The sequence below is a fragment of the Chlamydotis macqueenii genome, chromosome 28 (assembly GCF_036417535.1).
Source record: "Chlamydotis macqueenii isolate bChlMac1 chromosome 28, bChlMac1.mat, whole genome shotgun sequence".
Taxonomy (NCBI): Eukaryota; Metazoa; Chordata; class Aves; order Otidiformes; family Otididae; genus Chlamydotis; species Chlamydotis macqueenii.
This window is the reverse complement of record NC_141583.1, coordinates 3,053,734-3,077,077: the sequence shown is the minus strand read 5'-3', so window position 1 is coordinate 3,077,077 and position 23,344 is coordinate 3,053,734. Positions and strand designations below refer to the sequence as shown.

Sequence of the window (23,344 nt, the reverse complement as noted above, 5' to 3'; positions counted from 1 at the left end):
GGCCCGGATGGGGCGGGGCGGGGCGGGGCCGGGCGCGGGGCAGGCGGGGCGCTGGGCGCTCGCTCGCGGTGGAGCAGGAGCCGCCGCCATTTTGGTTTCGCTGCCTCGGCTCGGAGCAGGGCCGAAGCGGCGGCCGGTCGGTCCGGGTCCCGCCCTGGCCTCGTCCGTGCGGGCGGCCGGGAAGATGCGGCGCGGAGAAGCCCATCCTCGACCCCGGCCGTGTTGTCGCTGACACGGTGAGGAACGGGCGGGCGGGCGAGCGGGCGGCGGGCGGCGGGCGGGGACTGGGACCGCCTCAGGCCCGGAGCCGGGGGGAGGGGAGCCTGGCCAGGGAGCCGCCGCGGGGTCCGCCCCGCACCGGCACTGAGGCGCGCGCCGCCCCGCATCCCCGCCGCGCTGCCCCGGGCCCCGCCGGCGGGCGCGGGGCATCCCCTTTGGCGGGGCTTGAGGGGGCGGCGGTGGGGGATCCTCGGCGACGGGCGTGCGCGGAGGGCCCGGGCAGGGCCCGCGCCCGGAGAGGAGCGGGGGACCCCGGCAGGGCCCTTGCGTGAAGCGGAGCCGGGGATCCCTGACAGCCGGGCCCGCGCCGGGAGGGGGCGGAGGATCCCTGACAGCCGGGCCCGCGCCGGGGAGGGAAGCGGGGGATCCCCGCCAACGGGGCGCCGGAGGGGGGGGGGCGTCCCGGTGACAGGAGCGGCGCCCGCACGGAGGCCGGGTGCCGGCGGTTGCCCGAAGCCGGGCCTGTGCCCCGCGGGGGCGGAGAGAGCCTGACAGCCGCGCTCATGCGTTGCGCGGGGCCTGCGGGAGCGGGGTGGGGGGGGGCGGGATATCGCCTGACAGCTGGGCCGCTGCCGCGCTGAGGGGGCCGGGGGTCACCCCGCACGGCCCCGGGGAGTCCTGCGTCTGGCAGGTGCCCGTGTCGGGCTTCAGGAGGTTGTCCTGGTGATCGGGTCTGTGCGCAAGTCTCTGCAGCCCCCAAACTTTATTTTTTTTTTTCTGTAGGGCAGAGGTGGTGTGGGCCTTCCCTTATGGGGAAGGCGGTGGTGCAGGGGGAGCTGGGGCTGCTGGAGGCGGGGGTCTCTGGCAGATTTTTTGCTCTTTGGTATATTGGCTAGTTTAAGTCAGTGGCTTGTAGACTTTTCTGCTTGCAGTCCTCCTCCTCAAAACCGTAATGCTGAAATTTTACTCTTTTTGGATTTTTAATCTTGTTTTAGTTTTACAATGAGTAATGTGGGATTTGACGGTTCAGCCTAATGTATCTTAGCCTTACCCATCTCTCAGATCAGAAGCCACAATGTGTTACTGTCCTTTTCTTTCTGTTAGATAGCCTCCCAACATTCTAATTTCTGTTTTTCATCCTTGGTTTGTGGTTCCTTCATCCTGTTAATTACCTAGCAGAGAACTAGAAACTGCTTGGAATGTGGGTTTCCATGACATGGCCTCAGGACACACATTCATTCTCCTTGTAGTTATAGGTTGTCTGGAGCCGGTAAGGAAAACTTGAGATAGTGGGTTCTTACACTGGTTTTCCAGTCTTGTTAGGAGAGTTCTGGAGAGCAGGAACCATGGGATGGATGTGTGGTAAAAATCTATGACTTTATGTTCATACGTTTAAATATACATAGTTTCCATTTTCAAGAGCAGTGTACCTTTTTTTGCATCTTTCGTTGTTTATTTTGATTGCCTTCTTTGCATTAGTGTAGATTGCACCTGCAAAGGCAGTGTTTTCCGAGAATGTGGGAGTTTGTAGGGCCTGAAGACTTGTATTTCATGTGGATCATCCTTGAGGACCTTGAGACCTTCCCTGGTGCTCCTGTCTCCGTGTGAATTCTAGCAGCTGGTTGAACATATGCATAGAGATGGGCTCTGAAATCATCATGTCTGCCTACTTGAGTTCTTAAGAAGCATTGTTACTCGAAAATGAAAGCTTCAGTAGCTTTTCTAAACTGTATAAGAGTATAAGACAGAGTTGTTTGGGGTTTTTTTGAGGGAGTCTAGGTACATCTTGGTTTTAAAGACAAAATTACCACAACTTCTTTTTGGACTCAACTTACATTTGATTGCTACAGGCAGTCAAAAGTCATCTAAAAAGCACTTGATGTCTGAGTAATAATCATAGAATCATAAAATCTTAGGGTTAAAAGGGACCTTCAAAGGTCATCCAGTCCAACCCCCCTGCAAGGAGCAAGGACACCTTCAAGCAGATCAGGTTGCTCAGAGCCTCAGCCAGCCTGGCCTTGAACGTTTCCAGGGATGGGGCTTCCACCGCCTCTCTGGGCACCCTGGGCCGGTGTTCCAGTATGGATCATACACCACCCTCAGTGTAAAACACTTTTTCCTAATGTCTAATCTGAATCTACCTCCCTCTATTTTAGAACCATCACCCCTCGTCCTGTCACAACAGGCCCTGCTGGAGACTTTATGCTCATCTTTCCTGCAGCCCCCTTTAGCTACTCGAAGGCTGCTCTAAGGTCTCCCCGGAGCCTCCTCTTCTCCAGGCTGAACAGCCCCAGCTCTCTCAGCCTGGCCTCACAGCAGAGCTGCTCCAGCCCTCTGATCATCTTTGTGGCCTCCTCTGGACCCGCTGCAACAGCTCCACGTCCTTCTGATGCTGGGGGCTCCAGAGCTGGATGCAGTGCTGTGGGGCAGGGTCTCACCAGAGCAGAGTAAAGGAGCAGAATCCCCTCCCTCGACCTGCTGCCCACGCTGCTGGGGGTGCAGCCCAGGATGCTGTTGGCTTTCTGGGCCACAAAGGCACATTGCCGGCTCACGTTGAGCTTCTCATCCACCAGCACTCCCAATTCCTTCTCCTCAGGGCTGCTCTCCATCCATTCTCCCCCAGCCTGGATTTGTGCCTGGGATTGCCACGACCCAGGTGCAGGGCCTTGCACTTGGCCTGGTTAAAGGTCAGGAGGTTTGCACGGGCCCACCTCTCCAGCCTGTCAATGAACAGTAAAATAATCTGAGTCATAATTTACAAAAAGAAGCAGCTTATTTTCAGTTGTTTTCAGAAGTTTTAACTGTCCTTGAGGATACAAAAAACAGTTTAAACATTTGGTGCAAGAGACAGGCTTGTTGATAGACATTATAATGCTGTTGTCACAAGAGAAAAATGGAAATAGCACATATAGTTACTGAATCACAATTATTGAAAAATAAGTGTTGTTATCAAATGGATTGTTGACTTAAAAAAAAAAATTAATTTGTGCTGCCATTGGCAAGAGGTTGACTTGTGCTATTGTGGACACATTTCTTCCACTCCAATGAGGTCATGTGTTTCATTTCACAGCTTTCAAAAAGAAAAAAAAAAATCTGATATGCAGATCTAATGTGATTATTCTGTGAAAGCAAAGTCTGTATTTGTGCCTAGTTTTCTGTATCACGGCTTTACACGATGTGCAGCATGGCTCACATGGTGTGTATGGCCATCCTAGTGCTGGGCTATTTTTGGTATAACCAAAGGTATTGTCTGCACATTGTGTCAGGAGTTAAAGGTGAAATACTGGTTTACTGTGTTCCTTACATTATCTTTTACTAGGTGGGTATAAATAACAGACCTTTTTGTTCAGAAAAATCCATTGAAAGGCATTAGATGTAGAGACATAGCTCTCAGGAAGTTCCTGAATCACAAATTCAGAGGCTGGGAGAATGTTTTAGTGGAATTACCACAGCATACCTTGGTTTTTTTATGCTTTTCCCTAGGCAATCAGTATTGGCTAATGTTGGGACTAACAGCATAAAGCTAAGTGAACCTTTGGTCTGATCAAATATGGGTTTTGTTATGCAGTGTTTAGCAATTTCCTATTAATTTGCATATGAACAGTGAAACAACAAAATTATCAGGCAAGTCAAAATTCAGTCTTGTGTTTCGAAACTTTTCAGTTAAGGTACAATACCAGAAGAAGTAAGGATAAGATATCACAGGAAACATTATATCTGCTTACAAAGTTTTCTTCCCACTGGAGCATACTCACCAAGTGTCATCATGTCTGCGCTTTGCGTTTCTTCCTACAAAATAAGTGTCCTGCTACCATTTGCTCTCCTGACACATGGCCCATACTGTCTTTGCCACCAACACTTCTGTAGAATATTCTTCTTGACAAGACGAGTACTCTGTTATTTTACAGCAGTCAAAAACCCATCTAACATGTTCTATTTGTAAAATATTATGTTTGTCATCTCATATAACACAAACAGTAACTTTATTTCTGACAAGTGTCTCCATCTCTAAACATTTAAAAATACTCGCATAGGTAATCCGAGGTCCTTGAACTTCTGTTTCAGTGACCTCCAGTGATCCGTGTGGCTGCTTAAGATTTGTGATGTGGAGAAATACAGTGGGGTTTTTATGACATGTGTTATTCTCTTTTTGAGCAAGAACCTCTGAGTGTAGTAGCTGTCTTCCATAGCAGAAGAGAGAAGACAAGGAATATGAGAGGGGATTTGTGGGAGGCTATAGAGTTACTAGTAATATTCTGGGGTTTCAGGCACTCAGCTGAATTTTTAAAATATCCCCTGGAGCTAAAGCAATGGAAAGAATCAAAAGAAAAATACTGATCTTCCAAATATAAAATCATGATATGTTTTAGTCAACAAAAGCAGTAGCAGAAATGAAGATGACATAGTAAATTGAACAGAGGGAAAAAAAAAAATCCAACTCATTTCATAGTGCTAAGGGGGCAGGGAGGGGAGACATCTAGGAGCTGACAGTAGAAGTCAACCCTTGGTATTTTTTTTCTCTGTAAAAGCAGAGGATCAGAAGAACAGAAATCTTAGCAGATGATGGGCAAACAGGGCTTTGGATGTGTCAACAGGGGAATAAGAATTAATAATAGGTGTTAAAACTGTTTATGGCATTAGCAAAATAATTAATGAATACCATTTAGTTCTAGGTAGCACATGTCAAAACAAGTGTGAAAATGCTTCTTAGTTAATCTTTTTGGAGAAGAGCAATTGCAGGAGGGATTTGAGATCCTGGATCTACTGGATGAGAGACTGGAAGTTTGATGTGTTTTGCTTCTTAGAGAGATGGTTAGGACATGTCTTGATCATAATTTGTAAGGCTGTGTAGAGATTTGGTACTAGATGGTTCTTAATCTAGCAAAATTTATGTTAGCCTAAGATCCCATCAATGAAAGTTGTTGCAAAATGTGGATTAGGTCTTGGAATAGAGTCCCCAGGGAAGTGGCTGTTTCTTTAATCAGAAAAAGTCTTTAAATAAAAAATGTTGATGTTGCTTTGAAAAGACCTGGTATGGGTCTGCAAAATGTGAGCAGTGGGATAGGAATTGCTGAGCAGAGTTTTTGGCCTGGTCTAGAATGCCATGCTGCTTGATTATAGCGGTACTTTCGAGTCTTAGAAGTTACAAAGCAGTATGGTTAAATGACAGTGTGCAAGCTTAGAAAATACTTAATTGTGGGCTTGGGCAATCAGGTTTCGCTGCTTTAATTTCCCGTGAATCTTACGGGGCGCACCAAATGGATATAGTGCTTTTCTTGTCAAGGTCCTTTTAGTGGAAACACAGAAAGATCTATTTCAGGGATCAGCGTCGTGGAAGCAGGTACTTTGCCAGTCCATTTTTTCTGACCTGAACAAGCCTATAGTATAATTAAAAACAAGACTTGCAAATTAACAGAACAAATGTGGAAAGCAAAGACACAGTTATGTACTTTGTATTGCATGGGTAAATACAATAGTTTCAGGTCTTGAAAGTACCAAATTCTTGGAGTTTTCATGGTAAATTCATGCAAGCTTTTATAGCTGCCTCTGAACTATGACTGTCATTTGGCTGCTCATTTGCATTGTCATCCACAAGGAGATTTTAAGGCACAACCTGCAAGAAGAATACTACAGATCCCATAGGCTGGTGCAGGCAGGGCATATGGAGTGTGAAGGGTAGCACAGAGAAAGCAATGGTGTTACTTAAGAAAAAGGGGGGAAAAAACCAAAACAAAAAAAAACCCCAACAACAACAACAAAACTAACCACAACATACATAATGATCGTCACTGGTGAAACAGAAAGCACTAAGGAGTGGGAACAAGTGAAGAACTGAGATGCCGTTATGCACACCTTGAAGACAACAACAGGAAGCTTGAACTTAATGAGATAGGGAAGAAAAGCCATTCTTGGGATTCAAAGAGATGAGACCTAATCAGTTCACGGTTATGAAAATGATCAGATTGGCAGACACATTTTCTGTGAATTAGAGTGGGGTAATTGGAAAGTAGAGAGACAAAGATTACAGTGATTGAGGCAAAATGATTATTAGGTCCAGGATTAGCATTTTTATTGTCTGTGTAGGGAGGAATTAATGGGTAAACAAAATGACCTGCTATGTGTTTATGAGCGCCATCAATTTAGTGACTTTGTTTCTAGGATAGTTACTGATTCTGTGTTATCACAGAATAAGATTTTAGCACAGTTCTCCTTTAATTCTCAGTGTTCGCTTTGTCTTGTTCTTGCAGTTTCTAAGGTCAGTGTATGAGTGTACTTACTTACTTAAAGCCTTGCTATTAAGTAAATATGGAGTCAAATACAGCAGTATAGATGGTGCTGTTTCAACTTAATTTGGTTTCAAATTTTAAGCTATTCATTAATTTTAATTGTAAGAAAATGACTGAAGTGTTGTAACTGTTCTGCACTGTAGTCACAAGAGAAGGAAACATTTGTATGAACATAGATTTGAGAGTTGCATGACGGCCTGTAGGATTCTCTACTTTTCTTGAACTTGAATAATAAAAACTCATGCATTAGCTTAGAATTATTTTACTGCTGGCCAGTTTTCCTTTGTGCATTGGCATGTAGGAAAAAGCCCATTTTTTGGCAACATTTTGTAACCTAGTGGACTGAACATTGGGCCTTGAACTGGGAACCTTCACTGACTTGCTCTACCCTTTTTTTCCAGTTGTAAAATGGGGATTTTATCTAATTACCTTTGGTCTTCCAAGTAATAATACTGGGTTTGATTTTTCAGGAAGTTCTTAGTTGAAAAGTCATAGCTGCAGGTAGAAATCCCTTTTAATAATGTGCACAGAACATATGAAAATAAGTTTGTTTTCGCTGAGAACAATGAAGCCTAGCTTTCTAATGATTTGTGTTCTCAGCAGCATTTCTTCTGTCCCCACTAATCCTGGCATCTCACTTCCAACCTGTGTCCACTGCAGTTGCCTTAGTCCTCTCCCAGTATCACCTTTCACATTCCTTATCCTTCCCCCTTTTTATACAGTGCTTGTGTTTACTGAGCCTCCTCAAAATACCACCTCCTCACTCTTGTTTTTCTAATTACTGTCTGGACAAGAGGCATATGGCTTTGGGACCTGCCACGTGCTGATGGGCTCGAGTATGCATGTGCTGACCTGCCAGGAGGCCAAATGTCAGAGATAATTGCTGAGCTCCTTGAAACCTTTTTGAAACCATTGAAATTCATTTTGAAGTTCACTGAAACCGTTGAAATCTTTTCGTAGCATTACTTACAATTTAGCTTTAATAATTGTATAGAAGAACAGAAAATCGTCAGGTTTCAGGCCTGCTTCTGACAGATTTCATTTTTTAAAATTATTAAGATATTTAAATGATTGAGATATTTAAATGCTTTCTGCTTGGAATGCCCCTAAAACAAATACATCCACCCAGATTGTTCTGTTTTGGCTCCTGGAATTTGAGAAAGGAGAACTTCTCTCCTGAGCTGCTGTTAAGACTAAGTAGAGTTTGATCTGGAGTGGCTCGGTACGCCATACCCACGGGGTAGATGGGCATATGGACGATGTGTTGTCATAGCAGTGTCAAAAAGACCTCATACTTTTTCAGTACACTACAAGGATTGTGTATGTCTTTGTGGCCATCACATTTCACCAGGAGTTCCTGATCATCCTACCACAGTTCTTTTGAGGGTTGCTGATGTGCAAATTCTCAGTTCTGTAAACATTACTCTTGTATCATATTCTAAATAATCTGACCATGTTGAAATGCATATGTTTAGCTTTTCCTTTTTAACCTGTGATTCATCCTCTTTGCTAGTTATCGATATGCCATATTTGTATCTTCTCCAGATTCTTTCTGCGATGATTTTTGTTTCCATGGGGTACACTGATTTTGTTTGGTTTTTGGCAGTGAGGGAAACAGCAGCTTACAGCTCTGTGGTGGTCTGTGTGCAAGCACGGGAAGCAGTGCTGGCACACTGCGCAAGTAGTCTGCCAGTCAGGGATTTGAAACCCTTGCATTAGCAAGCCGATTCAGATCAACTTTTGCTTTAGTTCTTACAGCAGCTAAGATGAAAAAGTTCCCTCTAATATCTTATAATAAATAGCTTAATTATACACAGATAACAGTGTCTCTGATGGTAGAAGTGTGGACTTTTCTGTTCCCGTGCTGCAGGAAGTACAAATTAGTGTGTGAATGTATTTGGTGGGGTTGATTGATGTTTTTTGGGTTGGTTTTTTTTTTATTGTCCTCCTGTCCTTCCTGAATTGTGGAAAGTTCTCAACTGAAAACCAGATTTTGTGGCATATTTGGAAACCAGTGCATACTTGGGTTAAGCTCAACTTTCCTAGTGGCTTAGATGAACAAATCATATTGTCTCTGGGTTTTGGATGCTTTATCATAGGTTTCATTACCTGCATCATTCCTTAGACGCAACTGTTTCAGTGGGTCCAGCCTAAGAGTAGCAGTACTAGGAGAAGCTGGGCTCTGCATTTAACTAAGAAAAGTTATTTTGATGATCAATATTAAAAACCTTAATCATCATTTGAAGTGTCCTGTGGATGAACTGGAAATTATAATAGTCACATACTTTTGATTTTCACCTATTGCCTGAAAGTAGTCTTACAGATAAATTGTATTTTTGTAGTAGATTACAGGAAGGGTTGGTGTTTTGAAACAGCTGTGTAATTTTGCTTGTCTGCAGTACGATTGTTCACTTTCTAATTGTTTTTAATATTAATTCAATTTCTGCTTGGAGATTTAAGTTTACTTCTGTCTTTCTTCTTCAGAGTAAAAGATGCTGGCTGCCAGTAGTAGAACAGATCTTCTGTGGAACATATCTCTATAAATCTTCCCTAAAATTACCCGAAGGCATTTATTTCGCCTGTGATGGACCCTTGGAATACTGCTATGTTAGGCTTGGGTTCTGATTCTGAAGGGTTTTCTGGGAAAAGCCCCTCTGTAGTAAACATTGGCACATTGGTTGGAAAAGGAGAAGTAAAGCTAGAAAGTTGCACCAAGGAAGAAGACGAGAGTAAGAAGAAGAGTCGGGAGGGGAACAGTACTGAGAATGGGAAGAATGAGGCTCAAACTGATGCACAGCAGCAGTTTTCAGTGAAAGAAACAAACTTTTCAGAGGGAAACTTGAAACTGAAGATTGGTCTTCAAGCAAAGCGAACGAAAAAACCTCCCAAGAACCTTGAGAATTATGTGTGCCGACCTGCTATAAAAACCAGCATCAAGCAACCAAGAAGGGCACCGAAGAGTGGGAAGATGACAGACGAAAAGAACGAGCACTGTCCTTCAAAACAAGTGAGTAGTGTGTTTATGTAGTGTTTTGCAAGTCATAGTAAATTTAAACTGCATTTAAAAGTTTCTGGCATCTCTGGACGATCATGTTCTACTAACTGTTTTTCCATATAACCTCTGATATTGAAGATTCTGAAGTTAGAAACTGTTTGATTTAATTCCCATCGACAGGAAAAAAATGCTTTTGCTCTTTCACAGCTTTCCAAGACTGTTTTTTTAACAGTAGCGAATGATAATTCCCATGTTCACTCGAAGTGAACGTCATAAGTATATTTCTGAAAAGCAATAGTGTAATTTTTAGTCTCTTGTATAGAAGAAAGTGGAGGGTCTTGTCTCTATTTAAATGGGGCTGTGTATTTGCAGTGTTTGTCTCTAGTATTTGGATTTATATTTTTTCTTCATCTGTTAGAACCATTGTTTTTGCTGTGTGTCTAAACTGACTCTCTGCAATGAACATGTCGAGCAATGTCTGAAAAGTAAAAAATACTTCTCCAGATATGTTAGAAAACAGCCCGATGATAAACTGCATATAAATGCAGTGGCTTGAGAGATGTGCCAGGTATTTTCCAAATGTAAGGAGATAGCCCTGCCTTGAGGATATCCTGGTTTTATGATCCACAGGATATAATGAGTAAGAGAAGCAATAACAGATAGGGAAAATAGGATAAATGGCAAGAGTTATAAATGTAGTTGTATAGATGCTAAATTTTAGAAGTGGGTTTTTTTTACAGCATGCTCTTTTTACCAATACACATAAAAGTTTTGGTAACTAATAAAATGTTAGAATATCCCCTCCATAATCTGTCTCCTTTTAGTACATGCCTACTGATTTAAAGCTGAATGTTTTCCCTGTACTCCCATTTTCTTGCACCTATCTGTGTTTCCTTATGAGTGCATATTTATCTCCCAGTTTCCTTGTGCATTCCTTATGTAGCCTTGTTCAACTTTGCAAGTCCAGGCAGTTCAGCAAGAGAATACTCCTCCCTGGAAGTTAGAGTCCTTCCTTCACATGTGTTACCTGTTCATGGAGCTCCAGTTTCAAAGGTTCCCAAGGCCGAAGGTTTTTAATTTCTCTAGCCTATGTCCTATTCATAAGGCTACCTGCATAAATTCGTCCTGGCGTATCTTGTAAGGTAGAGGGTCCCCAGAGGGAAGAAAGATCCTGTGTCTTGTACTGAGACAATGTCTATCTAACATACCCAAACCTTTTTCTTTCTCCTGGAATACCCAGACTTAAGTTTTCCTTGAGGAAGAGGATCTTTAAAGAGTAATAAATTATGCCCTGAAAGAACAAGTGTGCTGTATGTTATGGGTGATGAGTAAAATTACTTTATCCAGACTCTACCATGCAACTGCATTGTTGTTTGGGTTTTTTCCCTCCATTATAAACAGAAAGGCATTTTTTTGTCAGCCTATCAAACAAGAAATTCTCAAGTGGTACATTATGTAACTTAAAAGTTTGGCTATGGCCTTTGTTTTACATTCTTCCATTTCAGAACAAGCTTATTGTTTCTAATGATTTCTCTAACTTCATCTTGAAAAAATTGGAAAAGTTGATTGCAATTTGTCATTGTACTGATGACTTACTTTTTTTTTTTTTTTTTTAACAAGACTAGATTGCTATGAGTTGAGCAATTGGGCCAATCTGGAATATCCAGTCATTGATCTCTCTTGATGTTCGAACTGAGGTGGTACTTGAAACTGAAAATCTCTGACTAGCAGAGAACCATTAAGTATGGAAACTTTCCCATTGCATCAAGAGATCGTGCCCTGGGAATTTTTGCCAGGGAAAATAATTAATATTTAAACTCAGATGGTGACAGCATGGATTCTTCATCCTTGACATCTTTGTTTATATACTAAGTATAGAGATCCATCGTATTTCAGATGGAAATTAGAAAGCTAGGAAACAAATAGTACTGAAATTATTAAATATTATTGATATTGTATATGATATCATTAATACCATATCACTTTTTAATTCCTCCTGTTCTAAGTGGAGTTACTCCTGCTCCTTATCTGATGAACAACCTAAACACATAATGTAGAGAAGTGCAGATCTGTTGCATTAAATTTGCATTAGAAATAGCTTCGAATCTCTGACTAATGATAATTCACTTTAGATACTCTGCTTTCTCTCTCAAATTGTACTGAAATGGTTTAACCGTATATTCCCTGCTGCCATTCTGGCACTTTGGGTTGTTAGAAATGACAGTTTACAGCATCCTACTGATTTCTAGCAAGTGTGATTAAAACGAGTCTTTCTAGAAACAAATGGTAATCATGATTTAAAACCATTGCATGTTTTGAATATGATACCCGAGGGTATTTCATTTCCTACTGCAATGAAATAAAGCAAGTTTTAGTACTGCAAGTTACATTTCGGAAAATTAAAGTGGTCCCTTAATCTTTCCTTTCAATGGAGAGGAGGGGAAAAAAGGAAATATATGACCAATTCAGAGCAAGGTGTGGCAATACTTTGAACTGTGAAACTGAACTCTCTGTACTTTTAAAGGAGGAATAAAGAATTTGAATGGAAACTTAGGACTTGCACTATACTCAGTAAGACCCAAAGAGAAGTGGTGGAGGTCTTTTCCTGAGAATATCAGGGTAAAAATTAAAGTAGTAGAAAAGTACTTTGCACTCCCACCTATGGCAGCTATGTTTCTTTCTCAGGCTTACTGCTGAAAGGACTCTTAAGAGTTGGGCAGTGTCTTCAGTTATGTTAGTAGAGGGTTTCTCTCCGTTCTGAAAGATGAGTTAGGTGAAGTGGGTATTTTGTATATTTACAATTTGTACTCCAGAAATGTGTAGACAGAAAAGCTAATAGTCTTCTGAAGAGAAAATCATAAAACATAAAAGAGAGACCTAGAAATGGCTATGATTCACAGGTGTTAAGAGATACAACATTAAAAGTTACTGTAATAGCAAAACAGTATTCAATTTGCTTTTTGACACTGACTATGAAACTTGGATTTCCTTCTCTCAGAAAAATGTCCTGTGACAGATAGACATTGCTTTATGGCTAGTGTACCTTTGCTAATCCTGAAAACCTAAGCCTTAGACATAAATATCAATTTTCTTTTGTTAGTTACAGCACAAGAGGTGTATGAATGGTTTCCCTATGCAAGGTATATGTAGCCAATGACATAGCAAAGTTGCCCTACTGAAGTTTTAGAAAATAGGAAAGCAAGAAGTGATCATAACAGCCTGTTGTAATTGTAAAATAGTCATGGTAAAAGAGTGAAGCAAGTTGGAACATGCCGTTTTGCTCCATCTCCTTATTTCTTTGTAAAATTGCTGAGTGCAGTATTCTGTAGTTCTTTCTATTGCCCTTGGTTATGTAGGGAAGCTCTCAAGGAAAGTTGGCTGATGAAATCACAGCCACTAACTGAAAATTTTCAAGCAAAATGTTACAAAGCTGAAGAAGAGGTTTTTTTTTGTAGCTCAATATTATTTTCTGCAGGATCTGGGACAGAAGTTTTTGTCTTAGATATATTAGATATATTGATGCCACAATTACACAACCAATTTCTGTGATTCTTCAGCATGCTTATTTGAATTATAGCCTGTGCATTGACCAGATGTACAACAGCTAAGGTAATAATAGGTAGATCTCTGTATGTGTGTATGTACATCTAAAAATCCTTATTGCTTGCTGGTAGTTCTCCAGAGAATTAACAAGCAAAATTTTCATTAACAATCTGTTTTCTTCTAACTGTTTCAGCTTTTGGAAGCTGAGGCTATGTTATGTTTCCTAATTTTGTTCTTCTGTGAGAAGTGTGAGTTTTACACCAGACTTAATAGGAGATATCCTTGTTCTTCTGAAAGATTATCTACTCTTCGTGCAAATAAATACCAATAACAGTAAATCATGATCTAGTAATAATAAACCCTGAGATCATGCTGTAGTGTAACCATGAATGCCTTTTTTAGAAGTAAGTCCAATGCTGTTGGTGCCTGTGATGATTCTGGAATGATTGATTATAACCTGTTACTATTTTATATCAAAATAACCTGAAATTTTTATTTTTCAGATTAATGGTGCAAGTCTAGAAACCGTATGTCCGTGTAAGAGGTTTAAAATTTGGAATTCAGTTTAGTGCAAAATTAACAATAATACCAATTTTACTAAAACTTACATGTTCTATGTAATGGCTTTGGGCGATTCTTTTATTGGATAGAGTTTTAAGCCAGGTAGTTGTAGCTAAAGATTGCACAGGAATAAATGTTTTCGTTTTTAAAGTACAAAATTACTTTAATGCAATGTAAGCTAGACCTTTTTAATGGCTTTGCACGTAGATGAAACCTGCCATCTGAAAGCCAAGGTAACATATGATAAGTTAGAACTCTTGACTGAAAATGCATATAATCCAAGGAAAGCTGTCTTAGGCATTTATGTGGCATAGTCAACTTGCATTGAAACATAGAGGTATCAGTGATGAAGCCTGAAATATGTGCTAGTTTGCGGACATATTAGGTGAGTCGGATGGATGAAACATCTATGAGATGTTAGGGGTTTGTTTGGTTTTTTTTTTTCCTGTGGATGATTTGTTATTAGACCTCACAAGACTATCTGCATTAAAATCTGACTTTACATTTGCTCTGATATAAAACTGTGCATTTGTTCGAGTCAGACGGTGAGGAAGAGCTCCCTGCTCCATGGAACCACAAAAGTGAAACTCTAAATGTGCTGCATGTAAGGCCAGCTTCCAGCACTAGGAGCAAAATGACAAGAAGAGCCTAGATACGCATTTGTAGAGCTGCATGTGAACGTGCTGTTCTCGCTGAAAGCACTCTAACATGTTTTGGACTTCAGATCTCTCCTCCCCATCTAATGGACTGATTGCGCAATATAAGTTATTTCAGGAAAGTGTGGCACCTTTTTTGTCTCCAGTGCAGTAGGATGTATCATGTCTGCTTCCCGCCTCCCAGCTGTAAGTTTTGTGAGTAAGAGGGTGGCTAAGTTGGGGGGAAGTTCCTGAAATGTGACGCTCCAGCATAATTTAAATAAGATTGCAGCTGCCACAGAAAAGCTGGGCTAAGTGCCAAACTATTCTCCATAGACCACAGTCTCTTTTACACTCCAGCGTAACCAATACGACTGGTGGGTTTTCTTCTACTGCTGCAGCAGGTTTGGAGACATCCAATCCCAACCGATTCTCGTAGTCACCCTGCCCTAAAAGGAGAATTTTGATCAGTGACATATCACTGTTCTGATAAAATCTTGTGTACTTTCTAGAAACACATTTGGGCTGGTAGAGCAGTGATCATAGCAGTGAAATTTAGCTTCTGGTACATCAAAGGTTTCAGAGTGAACCTAGCAGTTCACTGAGGAAACAAGCAGTTATCGAGGCTAGTCTGAGACATAGGAGGTGATCTGTTTTCACTAGCTTTTAGATAACTTTCTTAAAGATACTGGTAGTTGGAGTGTATCACCACTTATGCTGTGACTGGTGCTGGTAAAGTTGTACTGATGCTGAGAGATTTACTTGGTTTCCTCAGTGTATGAGCAGTGTATTTAAATTCTTTTCTTCCATTGTTGCCTTCCATACAGAAAATGTCCTTCTTATTCCTGAAGTTCATGGCTGTGCACTACTCAAATTTAATTTTTTATCATCTCTTTACAATAGTCTTATTCTTCCTGTATGGTACTCCTTAGTGAGAGCAATACCTCCCATTCACTTCAACAGAAAGTTTGAACTTTTTAATAATACAGAGCTACAAGAATGAAGTCTGACTTTATGCTTCTTGGGGTTTTTTTAAAATGTTTTTGCAGCTACTGCAGCAGCCAGATTGGTGCAACCTTCTCTGAAGAAGGTTAGCTATTTTGAGCAACATGTCTCTATTAACTGTTATCAGAATAATTTTTTTCCTTGGGGAAAAAAAACACACCACCACGCCCATTTCCCCCCAAAATAAACAGTTTCTGTTAATCATATTGATTATTAAGTGGCTTTACAAAAAAAAAATAATTTTCCATATAAATTTTTTGTTTTTAAAAATGCTGAAAAAATTACAAACTTTTTTATTTCCTATCTGTCATCTCAATAGAAGTTTCTTGTTTTGTTTTTCATGTTCTTTGAAATAATTTTCAGTATGCTTGGAAAATTCACTCGCCCTAGATGAGAATGAAACTTTCCAGGGCGAATTCTGTCAGCTTTCAAAGAATCTTTATTTGATGCTAAAGTAATGTTTTCAAAATCCTGGCATCTTATTTAGATCAAAGCCAGTGTTTGAAAGGGTTTTCTTACTTATTTATTTTATTGAATTATCTAATAAAACTTCCAAGCTCTTTGTTTGGAAACAGGTTAGGAGAAGTACTCCTTCCAGTACCTAAAGGGGGCTGATAAGAAGGATGGGGAGAAACTCTTTAGCAAGGCTTGTTGCAATATGACAAGAGGTAATGGTTTTAAAATAGAGGGAGGTAGACTGAGGCTGGATAGAAGGAAAAATGTTTTACAGTGAGGGTGGTGGCACACTGGAACAGGTTGCCCAGAGAGGCAGTGGATGCCCCATCCCTGGAAACATTCCAGGCCCGGTTGGATGAGGCTCTGAGCAACCTGATCTGGTTGGGGATGTCCCTGCTTCTTGCAGGGGGTTGGACTGGGTGGGCTTTAAAGGTCCCTTTCCAACCCTAATGATTCTATGATTCTAAAATTTTGTTCCAAAGTTCTTTTCAAAATTTAAGACCATAGAAAATAGGATGTAACTCTATGAAGGCAGTCATTCATGTTGATCAGAAGGACTACTTTGATATGATTTAATTAAGGTCTCTAGCACTCACAACGTACCCCAGGTATGTCCAAGAGAGTTGGCTGAAGTGACTGGATTCCATGTTTGGAGTTGTGTCATGTGTTGTGCTGACTCAGTAGTTCCCAGTAAATGCCAGGCCTGCAGGTGGGCAGAAAGAAACAGCTCTTGCTCCATCCCAGCAGAAAGGCAGCAGCTCAGGATTTCAAGTGCCTGTTGATGCACTGCAGAGGCTCTGCCAGCTCAGGCAGCACATTACTGAAGCAGCTACTTCCCATCTCTAGCAAACTGTCAGACTGAATCCAGCTTGCAGTCTTCCGTTTAAGTAATGCTGGTGTAGCTCACTGAAGAAATACTTCGTTCATGATCAGCACAAAGTTTGCTGTTTATCAAATGATTCCAAAGGAATCCAGTCTCTGTCTTTCGTCAGCATAATTAAATATTGGCCAACCATTCTAATGCTGACTGTAATCAAGTACTGTAAGTACCATGCAGTTGTCTTATTCATTATTGCAGAGGGATGAATAGGTGTGACATGGATGCCTTTCAGTCTATATTTAATGTTTGAAATAGTAGATCTCAGAAGGTTTTCAAATTGTGTATATATGTAATTATCTCATAAGGGATCAGAGTCTTCCATTCTTAGCCCTGCTTGAACTGAATGTGTCCCCTGCATTTCGGAGATGTGTTGGGCACTGTATATAAAGAAGAATGTCCTTCCAAAATAAAAGATTAACTTATTGAGATTTTCCTAATAGGATTTATTGAGTCAATGGGTGTTGCGATTTTGTTTTAATCTTTACAGAATACATTTCAAATTCGGTTATGTCAGAACTGAAAATAACTTTGCAAGTTTCATTTTCTCCATGTGTGTTGTGTGTGTGTGTCCCCACCCATACAAACAACAGAATAATTTAACTTATTTTAGTACTATCAGCAGTCTGCTGCAAGGAGAACCTGTTACTACAGTGGCTGAGGGTGTCACAGGACAAGACTGAGAAACACTGGTAGAGCTGTGCATGAACAGGTTTACACAATGCCTGCCCTTGCAGTGCATTGCTCAGCTGCTTCTCAGTAGCATGTGATGTCTTCAAGTGCGATCGCACTATAAATAGTTAGCCTAGGACATTATTCGTAATGGATTTTTTTAGTAAACATCAGCAGTATTTTTTGAGAATGTTTATGATTGGGAGACAAATTAAATTGTTTACATTTAAGGACTGGGAGCAAGTTTGGGTTTCCTTAACATCAGAAAAGTCTTAACATGTCCACTGAAATATATTTGCCTTAAAATTAATAGGATCATGAAGTGTGTGTGTATATATTTACCCTGTTATCAAAAGCAAGTATTAATCATCAGAATATAAAAAGATACTGTTCTATTCAGAGAGAGTCTTTGTGCTCTGTTCCTAAAGATTTTCTTTTTTTAATTAACTTCTAGGACCCTTCAAAGTCATACAAGAAGGCTGGAGAAGGTGCAACAGTTGAATTACGTGTGGAAGAAGGTACACAAGTAGAAACAAATCCTTTAGCTAAGAAAGTTTCCCCATTGCACTCTGAAATGACAGATTATATAAAGTCATCTCCTCCGACTCTTACCAGTAGCCATAATTCTGACTTAAAGGATAGAACACAAATTAATGGAGCAACAACTGTAACAGAAAAATTGGCTCAACTTATTGCAACTTGTCCTCCTTCAAAGTCTTCCAAAACAAAGCAGAAGAAGCCTGGAAATGGAACTGTGTCTGGTTTGGTTAAAGACTCTGGGAAGAAGCTACCAGGAACCATAACTGCAAGTGGGTTAGTTAATAAAGATTTGGTAAAGAAATTGCCAGGATCTGGTATTGCTGTTGGATTGATTAATAAGGACTCAGGGAAGAAGCCATTAGGGATCGGTAGTGCAGCCATATTGGTTAACAAGGACTCTGGGAAGAAGCCACAAGGGATTGGCCCATTAATTGGATTGGTTAACAAGGACTCTGGAAAGAGGCCACCAGGGATCAGTACTCCAACTGGGTTAGTTAACAAGGACTCCGGAAAGAAACAGCCAGTGAGCAGCTCTGCAGTTGGATTAATCAGCAGAGATGTTGGGAAGAAACTTCCGAGTATCAGCACTCCAGGTGGATTGACTAATAAGGAGGTTGTCAAGAAGCCAGTAGGGATTGGCACTTCAGCAGGATTGATTAACAAGGATGCTGCAAAGAAGTTGTTGGGAATCAATAGTCCTACAGGATTGGTTAACAAGGATTCTGGGAGAAAGATCTCAGGGACTGGCAATACAACACTTCTGACTAACAAAGACTCTGGAAGGAAGACACCAGGGATTGGCAGCCCGGTGGGACCAGTTAACAGGGACTCTGGGAGGAAGATGCCAGGAATTAGCAGTCCAGTGGGATTGGTTAGCAAAGACTCTGTAAAGAAGCCAACAGGAATCGGCAGTCCAGTTGGTTTGGTTGGCAAGGACTCTGGAACTCTGAAAGCAGACTCTCTTATGCCTGCCTCAGAGCCGTTTAAGCTTCCTTGCCATTCAAACCTTAGTAACCTTGAAAGCCATGAGGCTAGAGATTTACTGAAGGAAAGTACTACTAGCAAAGCATTTGAGAAGCATATTATGAGACAGAATAAAGAAAGTCTCTTGGAAAAATTCTCAGTTCGGAAAGAAATTGCTGATGGAGGCAAAGAGATGTTTAATGAAGGAATCTGCGTTCCACAGGATGCTTACTCAACCAGTGAAAAAGGGAGTTATGAAACATCTAAGCATGAAAAACAGCCTCCAGTATATTGCACTTCACCAGATTTCAGAACAGGAGGTGCTTCAGATTTATCGACAGCAAAGTCCCCATTTAGTGCAGTAGGAGAGGGAAATCTCCCATCGCCTTCACCCACAGTGTCTGTTACCACCTTAAACAGGAGCGTCTCAGCAACACCTTCACAGTTAGCATCTAACCCATTGCATTTAAGTTCCACAGCAGATCTCTTGGAAGGTATTTCAGATCAGATCGGCAAAACTCAGTTTTCTTCTGACGGTACAGTTATAAACAGAACATTGAACCATACTCTGAGCACTGATTTTAGATGTGCTGATAAAGATTTAAGTGATTTGAAAGCTACTTATGTAGAAACTTCAAGAACTAGTCCTTCTACAGGGAAAAAGCCCATTTTGGCAGCTGAAACAAGCATTCATGCTACTGTCACTCCTTCAGTAGTTAGTTTTACAAGCTTGTTTAGTAGCAAGCAGTTCCTAAAGATTGGTGCGATAGCTACATCAGATAAATCCTGCCAAGGAGCAAAAAATCTGAGCACCACTCAGCAATCAAAACCTTTAAAGAAAAGAAAAGGAAGAAAACCACGATGGACTAAAGTAGTGTCAAGAAACACATGTCGACCTGCGAAGAGTCTAGAACTAGAAAGGTCAGAGCTTTTTAAAAACATTTCATATGGCACACTGTCAAGCAGTAATTTGGAGCAGGCCAAATTCTTGAAAAACATTGGATCTTCTTCGTTTGTGGAGCATGAATTTGTCAAACATCAGTTGCCAAAACTGAATGAAGCTAATGGACAGTCTCTTGCACTGTTAGCTGAGACTGACAAACAAACTCAAAAGTTCTACAGTACTCACAAAAAACCCTCTAATTTATGTATGTCAGATGATTTCTTACCTGACATGTATAAACCCAAAAGAGGAAGACCAAAATCCAAGGAGATGCCAGAGCTCGAAGGTCCTCCCAAAAGAACTCTGAAGATCCCAGCATCAAAAGTCTTTTCAGTGCAGTCAAAAGAAGAGCAAGAACCTCCAGTTTTGCAGCCTGAAATAGAAATTCCCTCCTTAAAACAGAGCTTATCAGGACAACCTTTTCCTAAAAAGAGAGGGAGACCTAAAAGACAGATCAGGTCATCTATTAAAATGAAGCCACCTATTCTTTCTGTGGCACCTTTTGTTGGAACGGATAACTCAAGCAAGATAGAGTCTGAAAGCGATCAGCATCGAAGTGGAGATTTTTTTGAGAGAAAGGACCAGCTCCGAGGGCCAGAAGAAGTCCAAAAACCTAATATTTGTAGCATGACTGAATTGGAAGTAGAGTCAGACAGAAAAGTTGGCAAGAGAAATAATGGACAGTTAATGAAAACAATTATTCGAAAAATAAATAAAATGAAAACTCTGAAGCGAAAGAAGCTTTTGAATCAGATTCTGTCTAGTACGGTGGAACCAAATAACAAAGGGAAAGTGCAATCTAAACTCCACAACACAGTGTCAACTCTTGCTGCCACCTTTGGGTCGAAATTAGGCCAGCAAATAAATGTCAGCAAGAAAGGAACAATTTACATAGGAAAAAGGAGAGGAAGGAAACCTAAAGCTGTCCTGAATGGTATTTTAACTAGCAGTTCTGCCAATTTGACAGCTCTTGAGAAGTCTGCTCAACAAGCTCCTGGTACATCACTAGGACAAGTACTTCCCCATTTGCTGCCTTCAGCAGCTAATAATTCAGAGATTCTTCCATCTCCAGTTTGCTCCCAGTCTTCTGCAGTGAGTGGAGGACAGAGCCCTGTGAGCAGCGATGCAGGATTTATTGAGCCCAGCTCAGTGCCGTACTTACACATACACTCCAGACAAGGAAGCGTTGTTCAGACACTTGCAATGAAAAAAGCTGCTAAGGGAAGGAGGAGATTATCTCCACCTACGTTGCTGCCAAACTCTCCTTCTCACTTGAGTGAGCTGACATCACTGAAAGAAGCCACTCCCTCCCCAATAAGTGAGTCTCACAGCGATGAGACAATTCCCAGTGACAGTGGAATAGGAACAGATAACAACAGTACTTCAGATCGAGCGGAGAAATTTTGTGGGCAAAAGAAGAAAAGGCATTCGTTTGATCATGTTTCCCTTATTCCACCTGAAACTTCCACTGTTTTAAGTAATCTAAAAGAAAAGCATAAACACAAATGTAAGCGCCGCAGTCACGATTACCTTAGTTATGACAAAATGAAGAGACAGAAGCGAAAAAGGAAAAAGAAGTATCCTCAACTTCGAGGGAGGCAGGACCCAGATTTCCTCGCCGAATTAGAAGAATTAATAAGTCGATTAAGTGAAATTAGAATAACCCACAGAAGTCACCATTTTATACCCCGAGATTTACTGCCCACCATTTTTAGGATAAATTTCAATAGTTTTTATACCCATCCTACTTTTCCTTTAGATCCTTTGCACTACATTAGAAAACCTGATTTAAAGAAAAAGAGAGGCAGGCCTCCAAAAATGCGGGAGGCTATGGCAGAAATGCCTTTTATGCATAGCCTCAGCTTTCCTCTCTCCAGTACTGGGTTCTATCCATCTTACGGCATGCCTTATTCTCCTTCTCCCCTTGCAGCTGCTCCCATAGGCTTAGGTTATTATGGAAGGTACCCTCCCACTCTTTATCCTCCTCCACCTTCTCCTTCTTTTACTACCCCCCTGCCACCACCTTCCTACATGCATACAGGTCATTTGCTTCTCAATCCCACCAAATACCACAAGAAGAAGCATAAACTTTTACGCCAGGAGGCTTTCCTCACAACTAGTAGGACTCCGCTCTTGTCAATGAGCACGTACCCCAGTGTTCCACCTGAAATGGCTTATGGCTGGATGCTCGAACATAAGCATAGACATCGCCACAAGCACAGAGAACATCGTTCTTCTGAACAGCCACAGGTTTCCATGGACACTATAACAGCTAATAGCTCTTCCAGAACAGTTCTGGAGTCCTTAAAGCGCTACCGGTTTGGGAAGGAGGCTGTTGGTGAGAGGTACAAACATAAAGAGAAACACAGATGTCACATGTCTTGTCCACACCTGTCACCTTCAAAGGGTTTGCTAAGCAGAGATGAACAGTGGGTCAGGAGAGAGCCTTCGGAGTCTAATTCCTTAGCACTGGGATTGCAGACACCTCTACAGATAGACTGTTCAGAAAATTCCCCAGGTCTGTCCCTGGGGGGATTTACTCCAAGCTCTGAGTCAGCCAGCAATGATGAACACACAAATCTTTTCACAAGTGCAATAGGCAGCTGCAGAGTCACAAACTCTACCAGCACCAATGGACGTAAAAAATTAACTGACAGCCCTGGACTCTTCAGTGCACAAGACACCTCACTAAATCGACCTCTCAGAAAGGAACCCTTGCCTTCTATTGAAAAGGCACTACAGCCGCTGTCAGGTAAGGGAGCTCTAATTGTGCGTACTTATGAGTCTTGCTATTTTATGTTTTACCAAACAGGCACTAGAAAAGGAGGGCAAATATAGCTTTGGCTTTGTAGGACTTTCTGTGTTAAGTTTCAGTATGACTCTTGGTTGAGTGTTAAAGCACTGTTCTGTGCAGCATTTGGTGCAGACTGATGTAGTAAGTACCACTTCCCGCTGGATTTGTCTTGCTTTGTTATAGTAGTATATTAAGTTATGCTAAGCGATGCTTTGTCATGAAAAGGTCTTTTCTTTTTCCTTACAACTTTAACTTTCTGGAGAAATAAATTAAAATTTCTTATTATTTTTGATACTGCAAAAGCCATGTTTCTGTTTGTTTTGAAGTTTGGTTGATTGAGTTCAGACTAGCTATTGGTACTGCTATTGTGAATAACATTTCTGTTTAAGAAAATATTTCCTTTTTCTTTTATAATTCCATTTTAGTTATTTTGATAATCTCAACGACAGTATGGCTTTTGATCCCTGACTTGAGGCCTCTAGCAGTACCTTAGAACAGTTGCTAAATGATGCTGGGAATGCCTAGGATCCAGCCTTGTAGTGACTGCTTTATTCATAGTTGGGAAGCTCAGCGTAGCCTCAAGCAAAACTGAAACAGAACTAGCTAAGACTGTATATACAGAAAATTGCGGTGACACTGTCAGAGGGTTCCTACTTAAGGAAAAGACCTCCACTCTGAAACTGTGAACTTCTTCATTTGCATGATATTAAGGAGAAAAAAAAATCTAATGTGAAATTTAGGACTTGAGGAAACTGTATTATATGTCACTTTCCCTACTGGCTTAAGTGTCGCTTCATGCTGTACTTTATTATTACAGATGTTTATGGGAATAATTTTCACATTTTATCCACTTC

At 41.2% G+C, this 23,344-nt stretch overlaps 1 protein-coding gene across 5 annotated transcripts in view; it reads left to right on the top strand.

Annotated features, from left to right (window-relative positions):
- The first annotated feature begins 100 nt into the window (after positions 1-100).
- The window catches only part of ASH1L (ASH1 like histone lysine methyltransferase), a 66,974-nt gene continuing 43,730 nt past the window's right edge, over positions 101-23,344 (top strand). For 3 of the 5 annotated variants that reach the window (XM_086768427.1, XM_086768429.1, XM_086768430.1), the window contains exons 1-3: positions 101-236; positions 8,991-9,513; positions 17,705-22,448. In XM_086768427.1, the coding sequence (XP_086624553.1) occupies positions 9,091-9,513; positions 17,705-22,448 (5,167 nt within the window). In that variant the 5' untranslated portion in view covers positions 101-236; positions 8,991-9,090. Of the gene's footprint in view, positions 237-8,990; positions 9,514-13,547; positions 13,582-17,704; positions 22,449-23,344 lie in introns of those variants that run through there. The other 2 variants (XM_086768431.1, XM_086768428.1) reach the window with 2 other exon arrangements.